The sequence below is a fragment of the Schistocerca nitens genome, chromosome 2, assembly GCF_023898315.1.
Source record: "Schistocerca nitens isolate TAMUIC-IGC-003100 chromosome 2, iqSchNite1.1, whole genome shotgun sequence".
Lineage (NCBI taxonomy): Eukaryota > Metazoa > Arthropoda > Insecta > Orthoptera > Acrididae > Schistocerca > Schistocerca nitens.
This window is the reverse complement of record NC_064615.1, coordinates 544788917-544811465: the sequence shown is the minus strand read 5'-3', so window position 1 is coordinate 544811465 and position 22549 is coordinate 544788917. Positions and strand designations below refer to the sequence as shown.

The window sequence follows — 22549 nt, the reverse complement described above, 5'->3', positions numbered from 1 at the left end:
GACAGGTAGACAGAAAGTTCCACCATGACTGCAACAGACAAATCATTTGCAGCCAGGCAAATGGCAACAACAAATTTTCCTCACACAGGTGTGCAATCAGTTTCTTAAGAATAATCACTACAGATGATATCAAATAACATCGAGTCACTTATCCAACGTACATAAAACACAATCCAAATAGCCTCACGTCCCTCTGACTTACTGGAAGATTGCCTCAATGTCGAACGAATCAGTGTAGGGGGAATATGAAGAGGAATGTGGCATCAGTGGAAATCTGGGTTGAGGCAGGGGGAAATGCTAGGTTAGTACCAGCAGTTGTGCAAAGGCGTGTTGAAGCGAGCAGGAGACGTAGGTCAGACTTCCGTCTTTGGTACAAAAATGCGCAGAGAAGTGTAAGGTACAAATTAGACAGTTGTAACTAAATGTCATTGCAGAGCAAGATTAGATTAGATTAGATTAATACTAGTTCCATGGATCATGAATACGATATTTCGTAATGATGTGGAACGAGTCAAATTTTCCAATACATGACATAATTAAGTTAATTTAACAACATACTTAAGTTCATATAACAACTTTTTCATTTTTTGTGTTTTTTATTTTTATTTTTTATTTTTTTAATATTTTTTTTTCTTGTTTTTTTAAAATTTATATCTAAAAATTCGTCTATGGAGTAGAAGGAGTTGTCATTCAGAAATTCTTTTAATTTCTTCTTAAATACTTGTTAGTTATCTGTCAGACTTTTGATACTATTTGGTAAGTGACCAAAGACTTTAGTGCCAGTATAATTCACCCCTTTCTGTGCCAAAGTTAGATGTAATCTTGAATAGTGAAGATCATCCTTTCTCCTAGTATTGTAGTTATGCACACTGCTATTACTTTTGAATTGGCTATGGTTGTTAATAACAAATTTCATAAGAGAGTATATATACTGAGAAGATACTGTGAATATCCCTAGATCCTGAAATAAATTTCTGCAGGATGATCTTCGGTGGACTCCAGCTATTATTCTGATTACACGCTTTTGTGCAATACATACTTTATTCCTCAGTGATGAATTACCCCAAAATATGATGCAATATGAAAGCAACGAGTGAAATAGGCGTAGTAAGCTAATTTACTAAGATGTTTATCACCAAAATTTGCAATGACCCTTATTGCATAAGTAGCTGAACTCAAACGTTTCAGCAGATCATCAATGAGTTTCTTCCAATTTAATCTCTCATCAATGGCCACACCAAAAAATTTGGAATATTCTACCTAAGCTATATGCTTCTGATTAAGGTCTATATATATTAATGGCGTCATACCATTCACTGTACGGAACTGTATGTACTGTGTCTTATCAAAATTCAGTGAGAGTCCGTTTACAAAGAACCACTTAGTAATTTTCTGAAAGACAGTATTGACAATTTCATCAGTTAATTCCTGTTTGTCAGGTGTGATTACGATACTTGTGTCATCAGCAAAGAGAACTAACTTTGCCTCTTCATGAATATAGAATGGCAAGTCATTAATATATTAAGAACAACAAAGGACCCAAGACTGACCCTTGTGGAACCCCATTCTTGATAGTTCCCCAGTTTGAGGAATGTGCTGATCTTTGCATTTTATGAGAACTACATATTTCAACTTTCTACACTCTTCCAGTTAGGTACAAATTAAACCATTTGTGCACTGTCCCACTCATGCCACAATACTTGAGCTTGTCTAGCAGAATTTCATGATTTACACAATCAAAAGCCTTTGAGAGATCACAAAAAATCCCAATGGGTGGTGTTCGGTTATTCAGATCATTCAAAATTTGATTGGTGAAAGCATATATGGCATTTTCTGTTGAAAAACCTTTCTGGAAAGCAAACTGACATTTTGTTAGTACTTCATTGTTACAGTTATGTGAAGCTACTCTTGAATACATTACTTTCTCAAAAATTTTGGATGAAGCTGTTAGAATGGAGATTTGGACGGTAATTGTTGACATCAGATCTATCCTCCTTTTTATGCAAAGGTATAACAATAGCATATTTCAGTCTATCAGGGAAAATGCCCTGTTCCAGAGAGCTACTACACAGGTGGCTGAGAATCTTACTTATCTGTTGAGAACAAGTTTTTAGTATTTTGCTGGAAATGCCATCAATTCCATGTGAGTTTTTGCTTTTAAGCAAGTTTATTATTTTCCTAATTTCAGAGGGAGAAGTGGGTGAGATTTCAATTTTATCAAATTGCATAGGTATGGCCTCTTCCATTAACAGCCTAGCATCTTCTAGTGAACACCTGGATCCTACTATATCCACAACATTTAGAAAATGATTATTAAGAATATTTTCAACTTCTGACTTTTTGTTCATAAAGTTTTCATTCAATTTGATGGTAATACTGTCTTCCTGTGCTCTTGGTTGACCTGTTTCTCTTTTAATAATATTCCAAATTGTTTTAATTTTATTATCAGAGTTGCTGATTTCAGACATGATACACATACTTCTGGATTTTTTAATAACTTTTCTTAATATAACACAGTAGTTTTTATAATGTTTGATAGTTTCTGGGTCACTACTCTTTCTTGCTGTCAGATACATTTCCCTTTTCCGGTTACAAGATATTTTTATACCCTTAGTAAGCCATGGTTTCTTACAAGGTTTCTTACGAGTATATTTAATTATTTTCTTGGGGAAGCAGTTTTCAAATGCATTTACAAAAAGTCATGAAATAAATTATATTTTAAATTGGCATCAGGTTCACGGTACACCTCATCCCAGTCTAACTGCTGTAGGCTTTCCCTGAAATTTGCTATTGTTAAATTGTTGACTGAACGTACTACTTTAGGGACTGTTTAGTATTGCTGAATGGAGCTATGTCATATATTGTAACTAGCTGTGCACCATGATCAGAAAGACCATTCTCAACAGGCTGAGCATTTATCTGGTTAAACTTATCTTGGTCTATAAAGAAGTTATCTATCAGTGAGCTGCTATCCTTTACCACCCGAATAGAAAATCAATAACGGGTGTCAAGTGGGATGAGACGTGAAACGGAATGTGGACTGCAGTGTAACGCATGCTATGGTAATGCGTGGAGCTGTACAAAGCCTCTGTACGCAGGGGGTTGCCGTAGTAAGCACATTTACCTACTAAGCAGGAATCCTGCTTTCTGCTCTTGGCCTTGCAACAGATTCTCATTTTTGACTTCGGTCTATCAATATATGATTGAAACTTATAAACTATCCTGGCACCACATAGTTTCATATGATCTATATGTAGACTTCTTCATTTGAGGTCTGGGCATCGTGGGGAGAAGTTCAGTATTGCCATAAACAAAACGTTATAAACTATTATTCTGAAGAAATAGGGTTTGGAAGTAGTAACTACATTATTACAAACTGACTAATAATTTATTAAATGGTTTAAATGGCTCTGAGCACTATGGGACTCAACTGCTGAGGTCATTAGTCCCCTAGAACTTAGAACTAGTTAAACCTAACTAACCTAAGGACATCACAAACATCTCTCACGAATATGGCCTGGCTGCTAAGGCTTTCTACAACGATGGCGGCCAGTTATTTTCCCGTGGGCGCTGTACGTGGGGTTCACAATTTGTGCTTGAGGGAGCTGCCAGCCACGTCCCAGGCTACCTATGCACATACACGCAGGTTAATGTATCGCGGTTACCCCTTATAGCGGTCACGAGAGTAGGAGCGTTACTTCTGCAACGCTGGCTGGCTGGACGCCAATGCAGCAGGTTCCACCGCTGGTATTGGTGCTGATCCATGGATGGACGCCACGTGGCGCCATCACTGCGATCAGTAGGAGGGCTGCTGTTTAACTTCTATGCATTAAAGTCAACGAAACACTTGCCGGCTTTTCTCCGCATTCTTAGGCGTAAGTCACCCCTCTCTACCAAACCATACCTCTGTGTCGTTCCGACTTATTACAACCCCTGAGCCCTACAGGGCGGTTGTGAAATGTCACGTTCACATGCAGGTTGTGTTCCATTCAGTAATAATTGTTGTGAGTTGAAAATAACTTCACGAGTGAAGCTATATTCGTCAGTCCATCCCACGTTACTTTTAAAATGGCCAATATCTTCCACTTGGTGCTGAATCCATTCAAATAACTATTCTCTTCCATTTCGGTGTTCTTGCCACTGGTGCTGAATTAGCTTGCTGTGATACAGAAACAGGTCATTGTGCATCACTTCAAATAGCAGTTTGTCACATATCTGGAACTGCTTTTGGTGATGTAGTTGAATGATTTCAAGAACTGCGTTATCTGTTTGTGGAATAGGTTTTGTCCTTGGGCGCCTTCTGTGCGTTGCTTGTATACGAAGGTTACCCGTTTCCCAGAAGGCTGTGTTTCAGGTGACGAAAACCATTCTCATCAAGATGGCGTCTTCTGTGGTACTATTTAGCATATGCTCGTGCAACACTAGCCTTTTGATCGGAAACACTCAGCATCAAAAACATATTAAGATATTTATCTTTTGTGCGTTTCATCGGGAAGCTGTCCTACACAAAGTTGACAGGAATAGCCATGGTTGTCCACTCTGCAGTCAGTAGACACATACACCCAGGTTAATGGTTCCCACTATCATGCCATAGGCCACTATCATTTTATAGGTCATTGTCCTGTGTTGAAATGATGCACAACTTATAAACTACGAGAGCTAGGGAACGGGAATCAAAAAAATGTAAAAGAAACCTGACGAAGATTTGAACAACGGCTCTATGGGCGTCTTAGGTTTGATGTTTCGTCGGACCACTCAGTGACCTGCTACAACCGGCACGGTTATGTGGGATGACACAGTCCTCTTTACATTCCAATGCCCTACACGATGTGACATTGTTTATATCTCCTCGTTTTCACCAGTTATGTGTTTTCTAAACGCACTCAGTCTTATTTAGGAGATAAATTTTTGATAGGAATCTGGTTAAAGATTCGCATGCTGGCATTTATTTGCCACCCTGTATATTGATTACGAACGTTAGCCAACAAGACTATGTAATAACAATTACTGAAATCGCAAACGGCTACAAAACAAGTGTGTTGCTCGGTGGAAGTTGTTGTTGTTTAAGTCACTCTTTGAAGGCGTTATCCAATTTTCTTTATGTCCCAGAAGGTGTCGTTTTAACAGATCCCTTTATCTAGTCAGGTTCAGGTCACAATTTTCTTTTCTCCGAAGTTCTGTTCAGTGCCTTCTAATTAGTTACGTGATGTAGCAGACTAATGTTGTAGTTAGCCTCAGCAGCCAGGGCATATTCGTGAATAACCGCAGACTGCTCTTCACCCTGGGGGTCGTGCAATTTAATCAATCGTTATTCACTCACCTTCATGCTACACCCCTGATGTATTTTCTCTGGAGGAAACAAGTAGAGCGCTCTTTAATAGTTATAACGTCAGGATCCCTCAACCCTCTTCGGTCACTACATACAGTTCATTAGCTGCACTTCTATCTGCAATGTATCGGTTATTCACAGCATGTCAGTTCCCTGTGCTGCCCTGATTTCATCACACTTGTATACCGTGCCCGCCGTGCCTTGCATTCACTCCTATGTGCGGCGTCGTAAACCTGCGTCCTCGAATCGTTTGCTATATATCAACGTCACCCGCGAAGTAATATGATGTGACATTCGGCAGCCATAGGTGCGAGAAATTTAGAAGAATTCTGAAAATACCACCCAGTACATGGCTTGTGTTCGTGGCGCAGCAACATAAATCTACTGGCTAGAATCATTAAAGAAGTGCTTTCGACCCCTTACCTATTACTGGACAATTTGCATATGCCCTTACATCGTTCGTTCCTTTGGAATACATTACATGATGCGTTTGAAAAGTTTCTCTTCGTATTCCGTAACACTTTATGTTTCGGAACGATGGTACAGTGCAACACATTGGAATAGAAGAATCTCCAAGGAAATGGATCAATCATGGATTTTCGATGTTCTCGACTCTACAATCTCCCGACATTAATCCACTGGAGCCTAATTTGGTGTGTGAGTGGAGGGGGGAGGAAAACTGGACAAAAGTTGAAGCAGACGTGTTGTGTAGGTTCCAGCAACGTATGATGCGGTTAGTTGCGAAATTTGCAAATGCAAGGTAGTTGAACGCCTTTCCGAAAGTGAAATTTATTCGTGTGTCTACGTACCAGCACTGTGAAGATAAGCTTGGACGATGGACGTCTAGAATGGAATTATAATGTGTAACGTAATGTGCAATTTAGTGTCCCCTACGTAATGCGTCTTTTGTACCTCATTGGATACCGACGATGTTATTGTGTGCACTATTATTTTCAACTGGTTTTAATTAACTCATGGACAGAGTAAAACAGACGTTTTATATGTAAGAAGTTTTTGTTATGTCTTAATGTTTAAATAAAGACAGATAGAAAAACATAACATGCCACAATTGGAGGTTTCAACTGGATACTGTTTGATGCTTTAACTGAAAAAGAATGTTTGGAGCAAATTCAACTTGAACATCTGAGTCTCCGATTCCCGTGGCATTTTCTCGTCTCACCGAGCTAATGGGAGAGCTCCACCTCAGCCCAGAATTAGTGCTACTTGTTCTTAGCCCCGCTGCATGAAGTAACAGCATTACCAGAGCCTCATTTTCTGAAAAGCATTTCTGTTAACCAGCGAGTGGGACTAAGGTTAGGTAGATTCACTTTTGTCTTGAACTGGGATGAGAAATCAAATGTCTACCGTGACGTGCGGCATTATTTCTTAATCGTGTGCACTGTTGTCTATTCGTATCAAGCAAATTATGTGTTTTGTGGCCATTTGGAATTTACATATAATTTTAGTACTGAGCAGAATAAATTTATGATTAATGTATGGTTTCCTTAATTAACTGATAACGATTTTCTTACCTGTCTCGATTTATCTTTCTGTTTATTGGTATAACACTATTTAGTAGCATTCGTTTTCATCATACTTTTTGTTTTTGGATATCTGATGTTACCCAAGAAAAAATGAAAAAAAGTATTGATAAGACGGGATGTATGCCTCCGAGTTTTTCATTGTGTTTACAATGCAGGTTACCCTAATACGCGTCGTGCATATTACTCGGTCGACTTTCACGATTCCATAACGCAATTGCTACCCTCTGCCGATCGAGGGCTACGTACTGAAGCGTGTGCCATGGCCGTGTGTTACGTAACTGAAAAGACGAATCGAAGAGTTCTTGCACAGATGGAGCTACTTTTCCTTGATCATGACAACGACACAGCATGTACATGCGACATATGTAACAACCCGACACCTTGTATACGAGGTAACAGATCATCGTCCATACACCCCGACTATGCCCCATCCGCCCGTCATCTTTTTCCAAAACTCGATGAAAACTTTTAGAGGGTTTCACTTTGATAGTGATGAAGCGGAGCAAGTAGAAGTAATGTTATGGCCCCTTCAACAAAGTCAAACATTCTTCAGAGAGGGTATCAAGAAACTGTTCTCTTGTTTGGATAAACATAGTGACAGGAAGAATGAGGATGTAGAGTGTTAATAAAGTTTATTTTATTTAAAAAGCTTTATAAGTTTTCACATATAAAAATTCGGAGGCATTACTTTTCGGCATGCACCTTTACTTACGCTTCCATCGGCAAGATCTAGTAAATGAGACGGTACGCGGTCACTTTTATTACTTCGATAATGCGAACACGCATCTTGGCGCGATGTTTCAAATAGCTTGCAATAAATTTATATAGAACCGTGAGATATGACACCATTTCCTCTGGATTACAAACTTTTCACTTATTTCCCAGGCCAGGTAAGGCCCAGCCGTGGCGTCAGTCGTGAGTCTTTGCTGTGGCCGCCGGTGTCCTCGTGGCAGGCAGTGTGTTAAGGTTGGAAGTGGACATTGGGAATATAGGAGGTCAGCGTGGATGACGGATGAAATGCGTTTGATGTTATTAATAACAAGCCGTAGTTTGTCAGTATTTACGTGAACCTGTAGGTAGAGAAATATCTTCTACCGTTTAATATAACAGTTGACGTCATGAAACTACACTTTTATTGCGTCGGCATACAACTGTTATAGAAACAACAGAAACATAAAAAGAATACAAATGCAAAGTTTTTAGTACTAATCTTTACAGTAATGATATTTACTGCGTGTCGTGAAGTAATCAGAAACTGACACACAATAGGATGTGTAGATTCGACCGGTTATTTTTAAGTATAAGAGTCAAGTTCTGACACTCTTCCAGTTTCTTGGCTCCTCTGGAAACAGCAGATGTCTTCAGTCAGCAGTCCAGCTATTTATTCTCCCCTCCGTCGCAGACGATTCAATCTGAGCCAACTGATTTGTAATACTCCTAGTTCCTGGGACAATCTGACAGGTATGGTTTGCATTGACTCTTTGGTTTCACCACGTAAACTGCAATGAAGAGGAATGTGCTTTATTAAAGATAGGAAGTACAAAAATAACATAGTAGTTTAATTTTACTAGTGATAAGACAACGGTAAGTCTTCACCTTTTTTACATAGCACGAATTTCACTGTCAGCATTGTGGCAAGATTATGTTACGGTCGTGTATCAGAGATAATGTGGGGTCACACAGTGTGCTATGTTACAGGGTTCCTATTCTTACAGGTACTATAGCAGACCGTTGGAAGATTGGCGACGCGAATAAACCTGACTTATAGCTTATTTCGAAAGTTTAAGGATGTCACTAGAACCACGTTCCTCTAGGAGGGTAATGCTCCTGACGTGCGAAGCATTCAGTGAGCAACGCATGTCTCCTGTGACGAGGTAAATGACGATAACCTGAGGGACCTCGGTTTCGTTTGCTGGGAACTGATCTGGCGATCTCTGATTTTGTGTTTAATGAATGGTCAGTACCGCCGGTCCCCAGTAACCGTAAAACTTTGTCGGACGTGAGACCATCTTAATAGTAGAACGATCCAACGTGACGGGATGAAATGCGTTTACTCTGTCCTTCGTGTACAGGTCGGGAACGGTATTCCGCCGTCCAAACGTTCGCCCAACCCATAACGAACACCCTTTTGTTGCGAAAAGAAATAGAGAAATCAGTCGTCTTGACAGTGATGACAGCTACTGACAACAAAATTTGCACTCTTGACAGTTTAATTAACAACAGTGTTATGTAAATACTAATGCTTATCATAAAGAAAGGACTGAATGAAAGAATACCATATGATACGAAACAGAAAGAATTCAAGAAATTATTATTTACGAAGGCTAAACCCCAGACCATAAATTGACCAAAGATAACATTTTTCCTAGAAGAGGGTTGTAGCCCCATCGAGCTGTACGATTGCGGTGACTACAATGTAACTCGGCAATGGAGATGTTAACTTCATTTCTCTCTTGTACTCTTGCAATAGTAGTACGCATGTTAAGCGCTGCTAGGTTATTTTAAAGACGATCTGAAGTTTAAAAGTTTTACGGTTGGAATTATTAGTCAGAAGTGGGACTGAAGTAAAATCATCTTTACCGTTTAGACAGACAACGGGATAGTTGATTGCTGATTTGTGATGGGACTTAGCCTTCGTGATACTTAATAGTCACCAGCATCAAAGGATACAGATAGAGACTCATCGCTGACATAAATTCAATTATTAGACTTGAATAGACAACAGATAAACGCAATCACAAAGAATTTACAATTTCGCCGTACTGTCAGAAGCTATCGTCAAAGTCAGAACTGCGGATGCTAAACGACACAATCACCCTGTAGAAACACTGAATGAATTAGGTACCTTTCTCCATCACTCAGAATGTTAAGTTTGGAGAGCGCAAGTTCACCGAAATGTTATTTGTTTTGAGAGACACCAAACGTTTCTAGTGGTGAAACCTTCAGTTTTCCCCAACTCTAGAAGATTCACATTTTATTAGAGTTTGAAGAATTATTCTCTTTGAATTGCGCCCATGTTACTCTGCACGATCCCTGTGAAGTTACGGGCTTCAGCTTTGTGTGAGATTCGAGGCCACCTTCTGTTTATTAATCGTCCGCAATATTATAGCGCCTGGGGCTGGAGCATTTCGGTCGCCTCATCGTGAGTTTTAATCGTGATATTTTGCTAGGACACGATGAGCAATTTCACAGTATAAGCACAGCTCTTCTGAAAGCTTCGATAGATGGTGCGTTTTCCTTAACCACTGTTCTTGATGACTGCAATGTATCAGCCTCCATACAGCAGTGGCCACGAAAAGCCAAACTAAATAATGTCGTGGTTGTATAGTAACAAACTTACTATACATGTAGATTTTGCCGCTTGTTTTCTAGACATTTTCATCTAAATATTCATTATTTAACTTTCATGTACTCTTGTACTAACCAACACGCGTGCAGGCACAACTTCTAACGCAGTGGAAATCTTAACCAGTAATACGACAACCGCACATCTTCTTCTTTCGCGATATTTTGGTCTGGCCTAAGTAACGTGCTTTTATCAGGTTCTTTTTTCAACCTTCACTGACTACTAATTAAAATGTGTGGCATGCTGCTATTCACCATATAAATGCCCGATATTTGGGAAATTTTTTGCAATGGTTATACGGTTGATTGCTAGTACAGTGTGTCATCGCCTATAAGTAGCATATATTTCGGTCCGATATTACATTGTAGATGTCTCACTAAGACAATGAATGAGTCTGTGCCCTAATTTAATGCCAACATGATGTTTCCGATAAGATGTAGTCCAGTACGTTCACTTATCATTGCCCAGTTCACCTAATTCTTCGTCTCTATGTCAAAGCGTCGTTAAATCTTTAACTTCTTTAAACTTGCAAGATTATTTCTACTTGTTCCTAAGCGTATGACGGGTGTTGTTTATACACACTAATCCAGTTGTCGGCATTCTACAGGGTATGAAGAAAAGTGTACGTTGCCTATCGGTTTATAGTGTTAAGCTTAGTATAGGTGTGTGTACTTCACTGCCAACACATTCACTGTGAAAATTAACCACACGCTACGGACCGCGGCACTTGTGGCAACTTCCGTCGCCGGTTAAAATATCTTTTCGTAAAATGTTGAAACTATGGCCCACTGCGTACTTCATGTCGCGTTACACGACATAATCCTCCTAAAAGAATTCAAGGGTGTGTAGTGAAAAACATGCAGCAGTTTTAAGGGGCAAGAAAATTACTATAAAAGGTGGACTAAATATGCGCAGCAAATTGCTCTGAATGGTTTTGGTGGAGAATCATGAAGACTTGCAATTTCGTAATTTCGGTGAGGCAAGGGTAGCCACTGTTCCTTGATGATTTGATTTCACTCATATTTTCACTTTCGCTGTGGGACCATTCGCGAATTTTTATGCTGAACAAACTGGTTTTATCTTGTCAATTTTGAACAGAAAACAGTTCTGTTTAAAGTAGCTTACCTTTCGGTAGTTGGTTGTAGCAATAATACAGCTTCACCGAATTAGCATACAAGTAGAACTTGTTGTCTGCTGCGACACAAATGGTATCATCGTCATCTTCCGTGTAGGACGACCTCCCCAGAAAACTACTCTCAGCCGTGATATTGCCGGTGCTTAGAGTCTCATTCCCGATGTTGGCGGTGGTCGACTCTTCTGGTTGTCCGTGGACCTCCGCCACTGCTACCAGTGCTGTAAAAGTCAGTGAACGTAATTACAGATGGCTATTTCGTCTAATGGATTTTAATGAAACTCTCCCACTTAGCACTGCAACACTACTGTATGTTATATATGTGTTACTTGAACAGTCCACTCGTCCCTGAAAATAAAAAAAGAACGAATCAACAGCGACATGCACGCTATGCTCATGTCGGACAAGTTCTCGTAATTAATTTCGTGTTCCAATATACAATTATAGTGGTCTTTCAAGTCCTTGTTGGATTGTTATTATCTCATAATCAAATTGACAATATTAGTTCTTTCCTCACTTATATTTGGGAAGGTTTGCCTTTTTAGTAAGGCTCTGCCACACTGAAGGCTAGCCAGATATTTGGCTCATAAAGTTAGGTTCTTCATTGGTTTTGACATCAGACAGCCCGCTGTACCCTTAGTAGTAAAGACTGAAAAGGTATTGCAGAAGCTGGAAGCCTTCCTCGTTACGATCATGTAGCTGGTGTTTCACTGGAAAGCACATATATCTCCAAGTGGACGGCTCTGTAAAGTCTTTTGCTCCTCATCAAGATAATGAACGTAACCTATTAAAATATTGTCCCTGTTCCGTCCTCTGAAACTCACGTGATAGAGAAGATTAATAAGTGCCATTAGTATTTGTTTGTTTCTCTGTTACATTCAAACTAAACTGAGAGGCAAAGAAGTGACAGCCTTGCATGGAGCGTCTCACATAACGTCCTGTGATGTTCCGTATATTGTACGATGGGAGACATCAGAGTCATTTCACTATCTACGTTACGTCCAAGACACTAGTACATACACGGTTCCGTCACAGGAATGTGACCACCGCCTTTGTTCGACATCAACGCGAGATAGCCACTCAATGACGGTAGGGCTCAGTATTAACGCTGGAGGCTATGTAAAGATCATCAGGGAGCCGCGGGGGACAGTGCAATAGTTGTCATAATGCGGAAACGAAACTATTTATCTGACGTCCAAAGGGGTATGATTATTGCCTTTCAGGCAGGGAGTGGATGCACGCCTCAGTTTGTAAACTGTTCAAGTGTCACCCTGCTTAAAGTGAAGTGTGCATGGTAAAACTGCACTATCTAAAACTGACAGCATGACCAGTGGGACAACATTGACCATAGATGACAGAAGTGAGAGACAGCTGCGGAGATGTGTACGGATGAACAAGCATGTTACAGTTGAGGGAAAGACGCCCCACATGAACCACGGGGCTACCAGCAGTGTCTGCTCAACGATTATCGCGCGAAAGTCGTAGTTTTCCGCTGTACACAGTAGGTTCCCGATTCGTACGCTCACGTCGACTGCTGTTCACCAGCGACGAAGGCTTCAATTTTCACTCCAATACCTGAACCGGACCTGCTTTGAGCGGCCGTTTGAGGCGAAAGACGTTTTATGCTCGATCGGGTATAAGGCGGGTGGAGTTAGGGCGTGAAACGTCTCAAGGCAAACAACCTGCAATGAGTGAGGGAGCGTTATGGTCTGAGGAATGTATTCGTGTCGGTGATTCTTCATAAAGGAAGCCATAATCGATCTAAACTACTATGCGTGTGTGCTTGAGGACCGTGTCCACCCCTCCATGCAGTTAAATGTTCTTCGGTACGATGGCATCTGCCAAGAACACAATACATCCTCTCACTGTTGGATCTGTAGTTTGCTCTTAATATGACTGGACATGTTTCCTTCTGTTCTTTGGAATGAGATCTCAATATGGTAACTTTAGGGCTCTTGTACTTCTCTTTATACTCTGTGATCAAGAAATGTGTTTCCAGTAATTGCAGTTTTATTTTATTGTGCAACTGTTTTGTTGGATACTTGTTGTCAGTTTCACTACGTAGTTTTCTGTAAAGAATATAAGAGTTGTTTCACTGCACTCGCTTTCTTCAGTAGCGTCTATTATGTGGCCAGTATTTGGCCTTCTAATACTTACTTGATTCTCCCCCAGTTTTTTTTTTTGTTTATGCTACTTAGTGTTTAATATTGTTTTTTATGTGCCTGTTCGTACTTATCTTTACCTTTCTTTAACCCCTTTGTTAGTAGTTTGTTTAGTTAGTGACTTGTAGCGCAATTTTCGTTGCTGTTCATTATTGCAGTACATCTTACGTTTGTAAGTACCTCTTATAGTTTTTACATTTGAAATGTAACGCATGAGAAAATTTTTCAGCCAGCACACCCAAACATGTCATAGAGGCACGTGACATCTTACGTTACAGTTCAATGTGCACAAACAAACGTTGTGAATTGACTCAATCTCCGTATTTTGAAGGCGGTATGAAATGCGTAAGAAGATACTCCAAAAATATTATCCTTGAATAGCTGAAATTATATTCTATGATTTACATTTTCTGGTTTTTTAATTGCAGTGAGGACAAAACAGACGACCGCATGGGAAAAATCGTTGAATTACACACACGCCGACAATTGATCGAAAACTTATGTTGCTTCCAACAACACTAAGGTGAAATAAAAATGCGAAAACTATTGTCAGCAAAACGTAACTGGTGCAGTAACTTTTTTTGTTGCATAACTAAAGCTGTCGTCCTCTTTTCATCATTCCTACAAGAGTTGTTGCGTGTATCACAGCTTAGCTTCATGGTTCTTTGCTTCTCAAGTGTAAAATGATTGCAACACCAGTCACTAACTCTCAAAATACATATAGCTATTAAATAGTAGAGCCATTTGATTAAACCTGGTGCCACAGGCAGGATTTGTGTGAGACTGTTCTGGGCAATTTCTCTGACAAATGCCATACGCTCATTTCATTTCATATCTGACAAGTACCTCTGGCATGTCCCGAAGACATGAGGTCTAAGATACATACTTTTAGAGCTACGTGTAGTTGGTGATACTGTAAACCGTCTTCACAGTTCATTTCAAGTGCATCATATACGTTAATTCTAACAAAACAGGTATGTATTTTGAACAGCTTATGAAAAACTTTTACGTAGTCGTTTTTTCTCTGAAATTGCAAGAACACTGATGCCTGCTGTTTCACAAAGAAAATACCAAACTCCATTTTGATCACCTCCTTTACAGATGGCTCACAAATGCATGTCTTACGTAATAGCTTGTAAAACTACGACACCGTGCAGCACGTATTTGCCAGCTGATTGGTTTCATAAATTTAAAAACATTTTAGCAACTATATGTACTTATGAAAATAATCATCAATGATATTTTATGAGACTGTAATATATGATGAAAGAATAAATAACAAATAATTATGTCAAGTCGTTATAGTAAATAGTCTGTAAATGACAGGGATGTTATATTTGTATGACACGGGTCATACATTTCATGTAACAATAATATCGTTGGCGTAAGAACGGACGGAGGGATGAGTTGCGACCAATCTGCGTTTTGGTACAGACATGTTTCTTGGGGCAGAAATGACAAATTGTGCTGGAATTGGTCTTACAATAAGGGGGAAGCTAAGATATAAGTGAGGGAGCACGTGTATGTGCGTAGTACATAACCGCAAGAAGGTTTTTAGAGTTAATGAAAAAAGCAGTGTGGCCCAAGATTATTCAAGTTCATCGCTAATCAAACGAGCCTACTGTCTATACTGAATTTCATAAATAACATTACATCGTACTGCAAGCAACTCATCGCAAAATAAGATAAATCCAGTAGTTTAATAGTTGTGTTATACGCATGCCAGTATAATAGTAGCTTTCTTGGTTCAAAAAATAGCTCTGAGCACTATGGGACTCAACATCTGAGGTCATCAGTCCCCTATAACTTAGAACTACTTAATCCTAACTAACCTAAGGACATCACACACATTCATGCCCGAGGCAGGATTCGAACCTGCGACCGTAGCAGTCGTGCGGTTCAAGACTGAAGTGCCTAGAACCGCTCTACCAGCACGTCCGGCAGCTTTCTTGGGACATTAGATTGGTCTAGTCAAACTACCAACGTAGTCCTGTCCTCTCATCATAACTTCAGTTAAATTGAGAACTAATTTTCAATCAAGTAGTCATTGTAATAGAAAGCTGTAGTAACTATGGTTCTTCATATGGTGCAGCACTGCTATGCTAACACAGACAATCATTTAAAACGAAAAGTGATATAAGTGCAATACATGTTTGAGTGACAAAACTATACTGGCTATCTTGAAGCAAAGGTAATTTTATGATTTTATGTTTTGTTCTGTAAATAACATATCGCTACATAACATTAGTACTGGCAGTAGGTTGTTGCCTTGAAGGAAGGTTTCTACGGCACTATTCGAATAGTATCTGATAAGGATAAGGAATTAATTACTTCCGGTCACGACTAAAGATATTTTCAAAGACACAGCTTTATCGTTATTTGCGTGACACAATATAGTATCTACGAAGTGTTGCTAGTCGCAATTAAAATTTTTATTAGAATTATTTCATCACAGATTAACATCTTTAGTGTTCATTTTACGCGTGTTTTTTACATCGAAGCTCGCACAAGCACGTTTGTTTATTTACCGCATTACCTTCGTTAAAGTGTTTGCGTGAATTCAGTGTAATTAGCTATTTACCAAAGGCAGCTTTCAATCGTTTTGGAGATGGAAAACATTTTATTCTGATTTCTAAGTTCATTCATACAACAACTTTGTGATACCTAATCACGGTTTCCTATAGTAAGACTGCCACTCGTAGCCTTCTTTTTTATTACATTTATAAAGTTTTGTACACAGCAAATGCTCGTGCAATAACGAATGTGTTGGAACTGTCTAAATAGTATCGGTAAGAATCGATCTCCATATTAGATGCTTTGTTTATATTTATTGTGCAACAGTTTTATGCACAGGAGAGTATATGTGAGTATCATGTTACGATACGACAAGAATATAATGTGGTCCAAGTGGTTTAACAGTTGCTTACTGCACTCTGCTGATGATTCGATACAAGAAATAGCTTACAGTGGACGAGATAAGCTTCACAATAGCGAAGATTAACAAGTGCTCATTCGAAATAAGATATGCATTTTAAAGTCTTCTGGATTGTATTTCATTTTTTTTTTCGGCCAATCGACTAACTTTCTATACATGGAAATAGCTTTTCGCATGGATTAATACATGAGAAATTATGTAAAATAGGGGTAAGAAAAAAATGTTTATCGTGAATGACAGATAATAAATTCTGCCAATACTTACCAGCAACAAGCAACAAAGCAGCCTTCATTGTACTCGACAAAAACTACTACTGCTCTCTGCGTTATATTTTCATTTATATACGTTTAATACCCGATGGCATCATCGAATGTTATCGTAATGTTCCCGCCTGATTTTCCGTTCCGTGAACTCTGGTTGCAGCAACTAGCAGCAGATTGACTTTCCTTGTGCTTGAAAAGATCTGTTGTCGTTCGCTATGTCAAACGTATTATCAGCATTACAAATACAGCATTCAATGAAACTGGTTACCATACTTTAGGCACAGGCTGGAAAGGAAAATTTTTTGTCTCTCAATGAAGCCCATCTTTTAATGTCGTACGGCTCGAATGCTGATGAAAGGAGGTGAACAGATGTCAGTGACGTTTATATCATTCACCGTCCGGTATAAAGAGCTTTCCATTTTGAAGAGGAATCTCTTGTGCATAGAGGAACTTTAGTACCTAGATACTACAGTCTAGTTACCAATCTTAGAATCATACGAGGGAGTGTTCTTTAGAGACTACGTAAGCAGTTTCCACCATCTTCTAAATTTTTTTATTATTCTTAGACGTAATGTTGTGTTTTTTGCAGCATTTGTAATTTTTTCTAGTTCTACACCTCTACGTCCTGTATAATACATTAAATCTATTTGAAATATGTGGTTAATTCTTTAGCTACAGACTGTTAAACATCTAACTTCCCGTGGATTAAATCTGGGAGCGCCATATCGTATGGGCACGTAAAATTCCCCTCCTTAAAAAATCTTTTTGCGTGTAAAGAGCAACAAACCGACGCCTTCTGTAGACACTAGCAGTCAAATGAAAGGCTAGACGAGCATTGTTTGTTAGGATTGAGTCTAGCAACACAATTCAAAACGGAAATACCGTATATCTGTTACAACTCCAGAGAAACGGCACTTAACGACTCTTAGGAAATACATCCTATATAAAGTACTGACGCTTTGTGATACTGCGTTGGTCGTGCGCCATAGTAAGTAATAATTTAACACAAGACAATGTTGTGACTTGGAAAATGGGAAAAAGCTTCAATTCAGTAGAGTAAACTTTGTAATGCAGAAAAACACTGGAGCACATAAAAAGTGGATATGAAATAAGGAAATATTTTAAAGATCAGATACCCATCTGCCTAAAAAGCGAAAATGTGTAAATTGTTTCGAATTACAACCTTGTCCCCTACCCTTCTGTTAGAGGGAAAGTCACACAAGGATCGACTTAGAGACAAAGAGTCGAAGCTTGACACATCACTAACAGCTCCACACACGGAACACATACGTACTTAACATGATAAGTGTTTAATTGTTTTAGGTTTTGTGTAAATGGCATATCAGTTATGTATGTAGTACATTCTGCCACGTGGAAGTTAATTATGTCACATTCTCCTTAGAAAAATGAAGTGAAATATTTTTCCTTTTGATGCCTTTAACCTCGCATTTTGCAAAAACAGACAAAATGTCTGGTGGGATACTGCAATCACTGGTTATACACTCCTGGAAATTGAAATAAGAACACCGTGAATTCATTGTCCCAGGAAGGGGAAACTTTATTGACACATTCCTGTGGTCAGATACATCACATGATCACACTGACAGAACCACAGGCACATAGACACAGGCAACAGAGCATGCACAATGTCGGCACTAGTACAGTGTATATCCACCTTTCGCAGCAATGCAGGCTGCTATTCTCCCATGGAGACGATCGTAGAGATGCTGGATGTAGTCCTGTGGAACGGCTTGCCATGCCATTTCCACCTGGCGCCTCAGTTGGACCAGCGTTCGTGCTGGACGTGCAGACCGCGTGAGACGACGCTTCATCCAGTCCCAAACATGCTCAATGGGGGACAGATCCGGAGATCTTGCTGGCCAGGGTAGTTGACTTACACCTTCTAGAGCACGTTGGGTGGCACGGGGTACATGCGGACGTGCATTGTCCTGTTGGAACAGCAAGTTCCCTTGCCGGTCTAGGAATGGTAGAACGATGGGTTCGATGACGGTTTGCATGTACCGTGCACTATTCAGTGCCCCTCGACGATCACCAGTGGTGTACGGCCAGTGTAGGAGATCGCTCCCCACACCACGATGCCGGGTGTTGGCCCTGTGTGCCTCGGTCGTATGCAGTCCTGATTGTGGCGCTCACCTGCACGGCGCCAAACACGCATACGACCATCATTGGCACCAAGGCAGAAGCGACTCTCATCGCTGAAGACGACACGTCTCCATTCGTCCCTCCATTCACGCCTGTCGCGACACCACTGGAGGCGGGCTGCACGATGTTGGGGCGTGAGCGGAAGACGGCCTAACGGTGTGCGGGACCGTTGCCCAGCTTCATGGAGACGGTTGCGAATGGTCCTCGCCGATACCCCAGGAGCAACAGTGTCCCTAATTTGCTGGGAAGTGGCGGTGAGGTCCCCTACGGCACTGCGTAGGATCCTACGGTCTTGGCGTGCATCCGTGCGTCGCTGCGGTCCGGTCCCAGGACGACGGGCACGTGCACCTTCCGCCGACCACTGGCGACAACATCGATGTACTGTGGAGACCTCACGCCCCACGTGTTGAGCAATTCGGCGGTACGTCCACCCGGCCTCCCGCATGCCCACTATACGCCCTCGCTCAAAGTCCGTCAACTGCACATACGGTTCACGTCCACGCTGTCGCGGCATGCTACCAGTGTTAAAGACTGCGATGGAGCTCCGTATGCCACGGCAAACTGGCTGACACTGACGGCGGCGGTGCACAAATGCTGCGCAGCTAGCGCCATTCGACGGCCAACACCGCGGTTCCTGGTGTGTCCGCTGTGCCGTGCGTGTGAACATTGCTTGTACAGCCCTCTCGCAGTGTCCGGAGCAAGTATGGTGGGTCTGACACACCGGTGCGTCAATGTGTTCTTTTTTCCATTTCCAGGAGTGTACAATGTTACTTATAATCCGTCACGATTGCAAAAATGTTTATTCACGTATCTGGTTTCTGTCCGTCCAGAACCATCTTCAGATATGCAAATTTCAGCTACAGGAGTAACCCGTCCTCACACAGCAACATTCACATGCTGCGTCCAGCTGAAAATTCCGGTATGATCTCGAGGGCTCTGGACAGTCTGTCGCACCACACTGGCTCTTCTCTTCTTGTCATGCAAAACGTTGCATTCTATCACAAGCAGCATTTTAATAGTGAGAAATAAAGTAACAAGATGTAACTGAAACGTAAATAGAGAACTTTAAGAATATTAACATGTAATTCAATGACGTCAGTGTAACATGCACTTTCAGTCAACAGTGCAAAAAAAACTCTGCCTAAAGTAATCAAATAGCTCAAAAAACAAATATCCTACACACCTGATAGTGCTTATACGAATTCTCATTCTGCAGATGCGGAAGTGGTTAAAACAATCCAGACGAGAACAAAGTCAACACCTCATTAGATCCACGTTTCTATATCCACAATCACTTCCATATTTTATCAGTCCAACAAACAACGGGACATTAATTACATTTTTAAATGATATTGTGAGTATGTCAGTGTCATTACAGGCCTTCCACCAAGTATAGTGCAAAATATGAATATACTCAGTTGCAAAAACTTGATTGTACATCACAGAGTGAAGTGTATTATGCCAAACTTACGTGAATCTTCCCATGTGTTTTGGAACATTGTAGTCTTACTTAATCAGCAATCCTTGTGATGTAGAGTTTATATGAGCGAAAGATGTAACCACCAAGAGATGGTAATGTTTTGTGCCTTTTAGTGGAATATCTCCAGCTAATATCTTTGCTTGGAAAATTTGCACTTTGGGACGAGAACGATGCGTATACCGTCACCATCTATTACGCAGCAACACGTTCTTTTCACTTGCTGCGTGTTCGCCAAGGAATGAAGTAAGAAATCGTTTCACGTTGATCTTACGTCATTGTTCTACTCTTGATTGCCTCCCCATGAATGTTTCGTGGCAGGTTGTTTCCGGTTCCTTTGAAATATTTGTGGCAACAGTGTCTTTTGGCCCTTGAAAACAGATGTACTACTTCTTTGCTAATCAATCTGTCATTGATGAAGCGACATGAATTGTGTAGCTGTGGATAGAGGTATGTAGAGACTACAACACATTAGCTGTAGTTTTCTCGCCTCTGTGGGACAGTGTTGATGATGAAGACATTTCGTACTGGAATAAGCTCTGGTCACTGTTCCAAACATTTTCACTCAACACACTCTGCTGTGTCATACACACGTTCACTTCTTCCACAAACTGTTGTGCCATCTTCCGTGTAATGTTATCGTCTTCTTTGTCTTTCTGTGTGACAAATGTAGTAAAACGCACGGATAAAATGCGATTCTCAACTTTAAGACTGTCGATAAACGAATTCGAAGCTTTGAAATTGTCCAAGTCAACCATTTTAGACGTTTCTAGTGCCCACATCTGCAGATGCCGACAGCGAACTGTAGAGCCACACTACCTCTCTCTATTAAATCGTGATACCACATGCTCATTTAGAGCTTGTAATTGGGACCGTCTGTTTTCTTTCAAACGATCTCCTGCTGCCTTTCACTAGACGCACAATTTACAATTAATCGGCAATTTCATTTACTTTTAATATACTTATAGTGCCCCACTAGTTTGCCACAGGAATTGAAGCCACGACAGCCACAGCCATCATCAGTGTTTTCTAGTAGGCTGTCATCAATATCTTCTATTACACTGGATTTCGACGGTTTGCTTGTACATAGATCGTACTCACTTTGACTGGACTGTTGCTGTTGCTCTGGAGATGGACGTCGTGTACTGTTTGAGTAACCACCTTCACGTTCAGGTTCTTCCTGTACTTCAAAATCAGTATCCCTTTCTTTATATTTTACTGTTTAACATCGTTAAATTACTTAGCTTTCCCAGAATTTTATAAATTTAATGGTGATATTTAATGGTGTGTGGAATAAAATAACGGTCAAACTATGAAAATATATACTGTACTAATTCAAATGAAATTTATATCTCCACGACATTAACAAGACGGAGTCGATATTAGTAAAACATAGAGTATCTGTACAAACGGCGTGGCTGCATTAGATTCAGTTACTAATGTATTATTCATTCTGGACACTGAAACAAGCTGTGTTTACTTGTTGTCCCATGTCACAATGAAGTGGTACTGTAATGTGGCATACCATAAATGAAATAATAAAATTTCCATATTGATTTCCGATTTGTCTCCTTCCAGCTGTGCCACAAATGGCTCTGAGCACTATGGGACTTAACACCTGTCGTCATCAGTCTGTAGAACTTGGAACAACTTAAACCTAACTAACCTAAGGACATCACACACATCCATGGCCGAGGCAGGATTCGAACCTACGACCGTAGCAGTCACGGGTTCCGGACTGTAGCGCCTCACCCGCCAGCAAGCACTTTACGCCGGACACGATGGAACCTGTCGACCGCGTGCCGGACAAAGGAAACGTTCCACCTCGATATCATTTTTTTTTTCTGTACAGGGTCCAGTCTGCAAATACCAACCTCACACAACCGCCCGAGATGTTTTCGAAAGTTCTATCACATGACACACTAAAAGCTATATCGGTCCTAAATTTCACAAATTCCCAGCACCGACAGATAGGAACAGACACACTTGCTTTGTCCAAACCACCCTCACGCCACATGCCCGCGACTCCACGCCGCCACCAGCGCATGGGATGACGGAGCACAAACTACGGTCTTGCCCCATAAACTCTGCAATTCTCTCACCGATAGACAGGAACCGACACGCTCGAATTGGAATGTTCTGGAGGAGCTGCAGGAGCCCCTCGACCCAAATATGTCGAACGACAGGAAAAGGCACGA

The 22549-nt window shown here is 40.6% G+C and overlaps 2 protein-coding genes across 6 annotated transcripts in view; one reads left to right on the top strand and one right to left on the bottom strand.

The window, feature by feature from the left end:
- Positions 1-16846, bottom strand: part of LOC126236542 (uncharacterized) — a 120050-nt gene extending 103204 nt beyond the window's left edge. The window contains exons 1-3 of one of the 4 annotated variants that reach the window (XM_049945922.1): positions 16713-16840; positions 11345-11572; positions 7990-8372 (exon numbers count right to left, since the gene is read on the bottom strand). In XM_049945922.1, the coding sequence (XP_049801879.1) occupies positions 8311-8372; positions 11345-11572; positions 16713-16740 (318 nt within the window). In that variant the 5' untranslated portion in view covers positions 16741-16840 and the 3' untranslated portion in view covers positions 7990-8310. Of the gene's footprint in view, positions 1-7989; positions 8373-11344; positions 11573-16712 lie in introns of those variants that run through there. The other 3 variants (XM_049945926.1, XM_049945925.1, XM_049945924.1) reach the window with 3 other exon arrangements.
- LOC126236546 (uncharacterized) overlaps positions 1-22549 on the top strand; it is a 127980-nt gene that overhangs the window by 95119 nt on the left and 10312 nt on the right. The gene's annotated exons all lie outside the window — the stretch shown is intronic.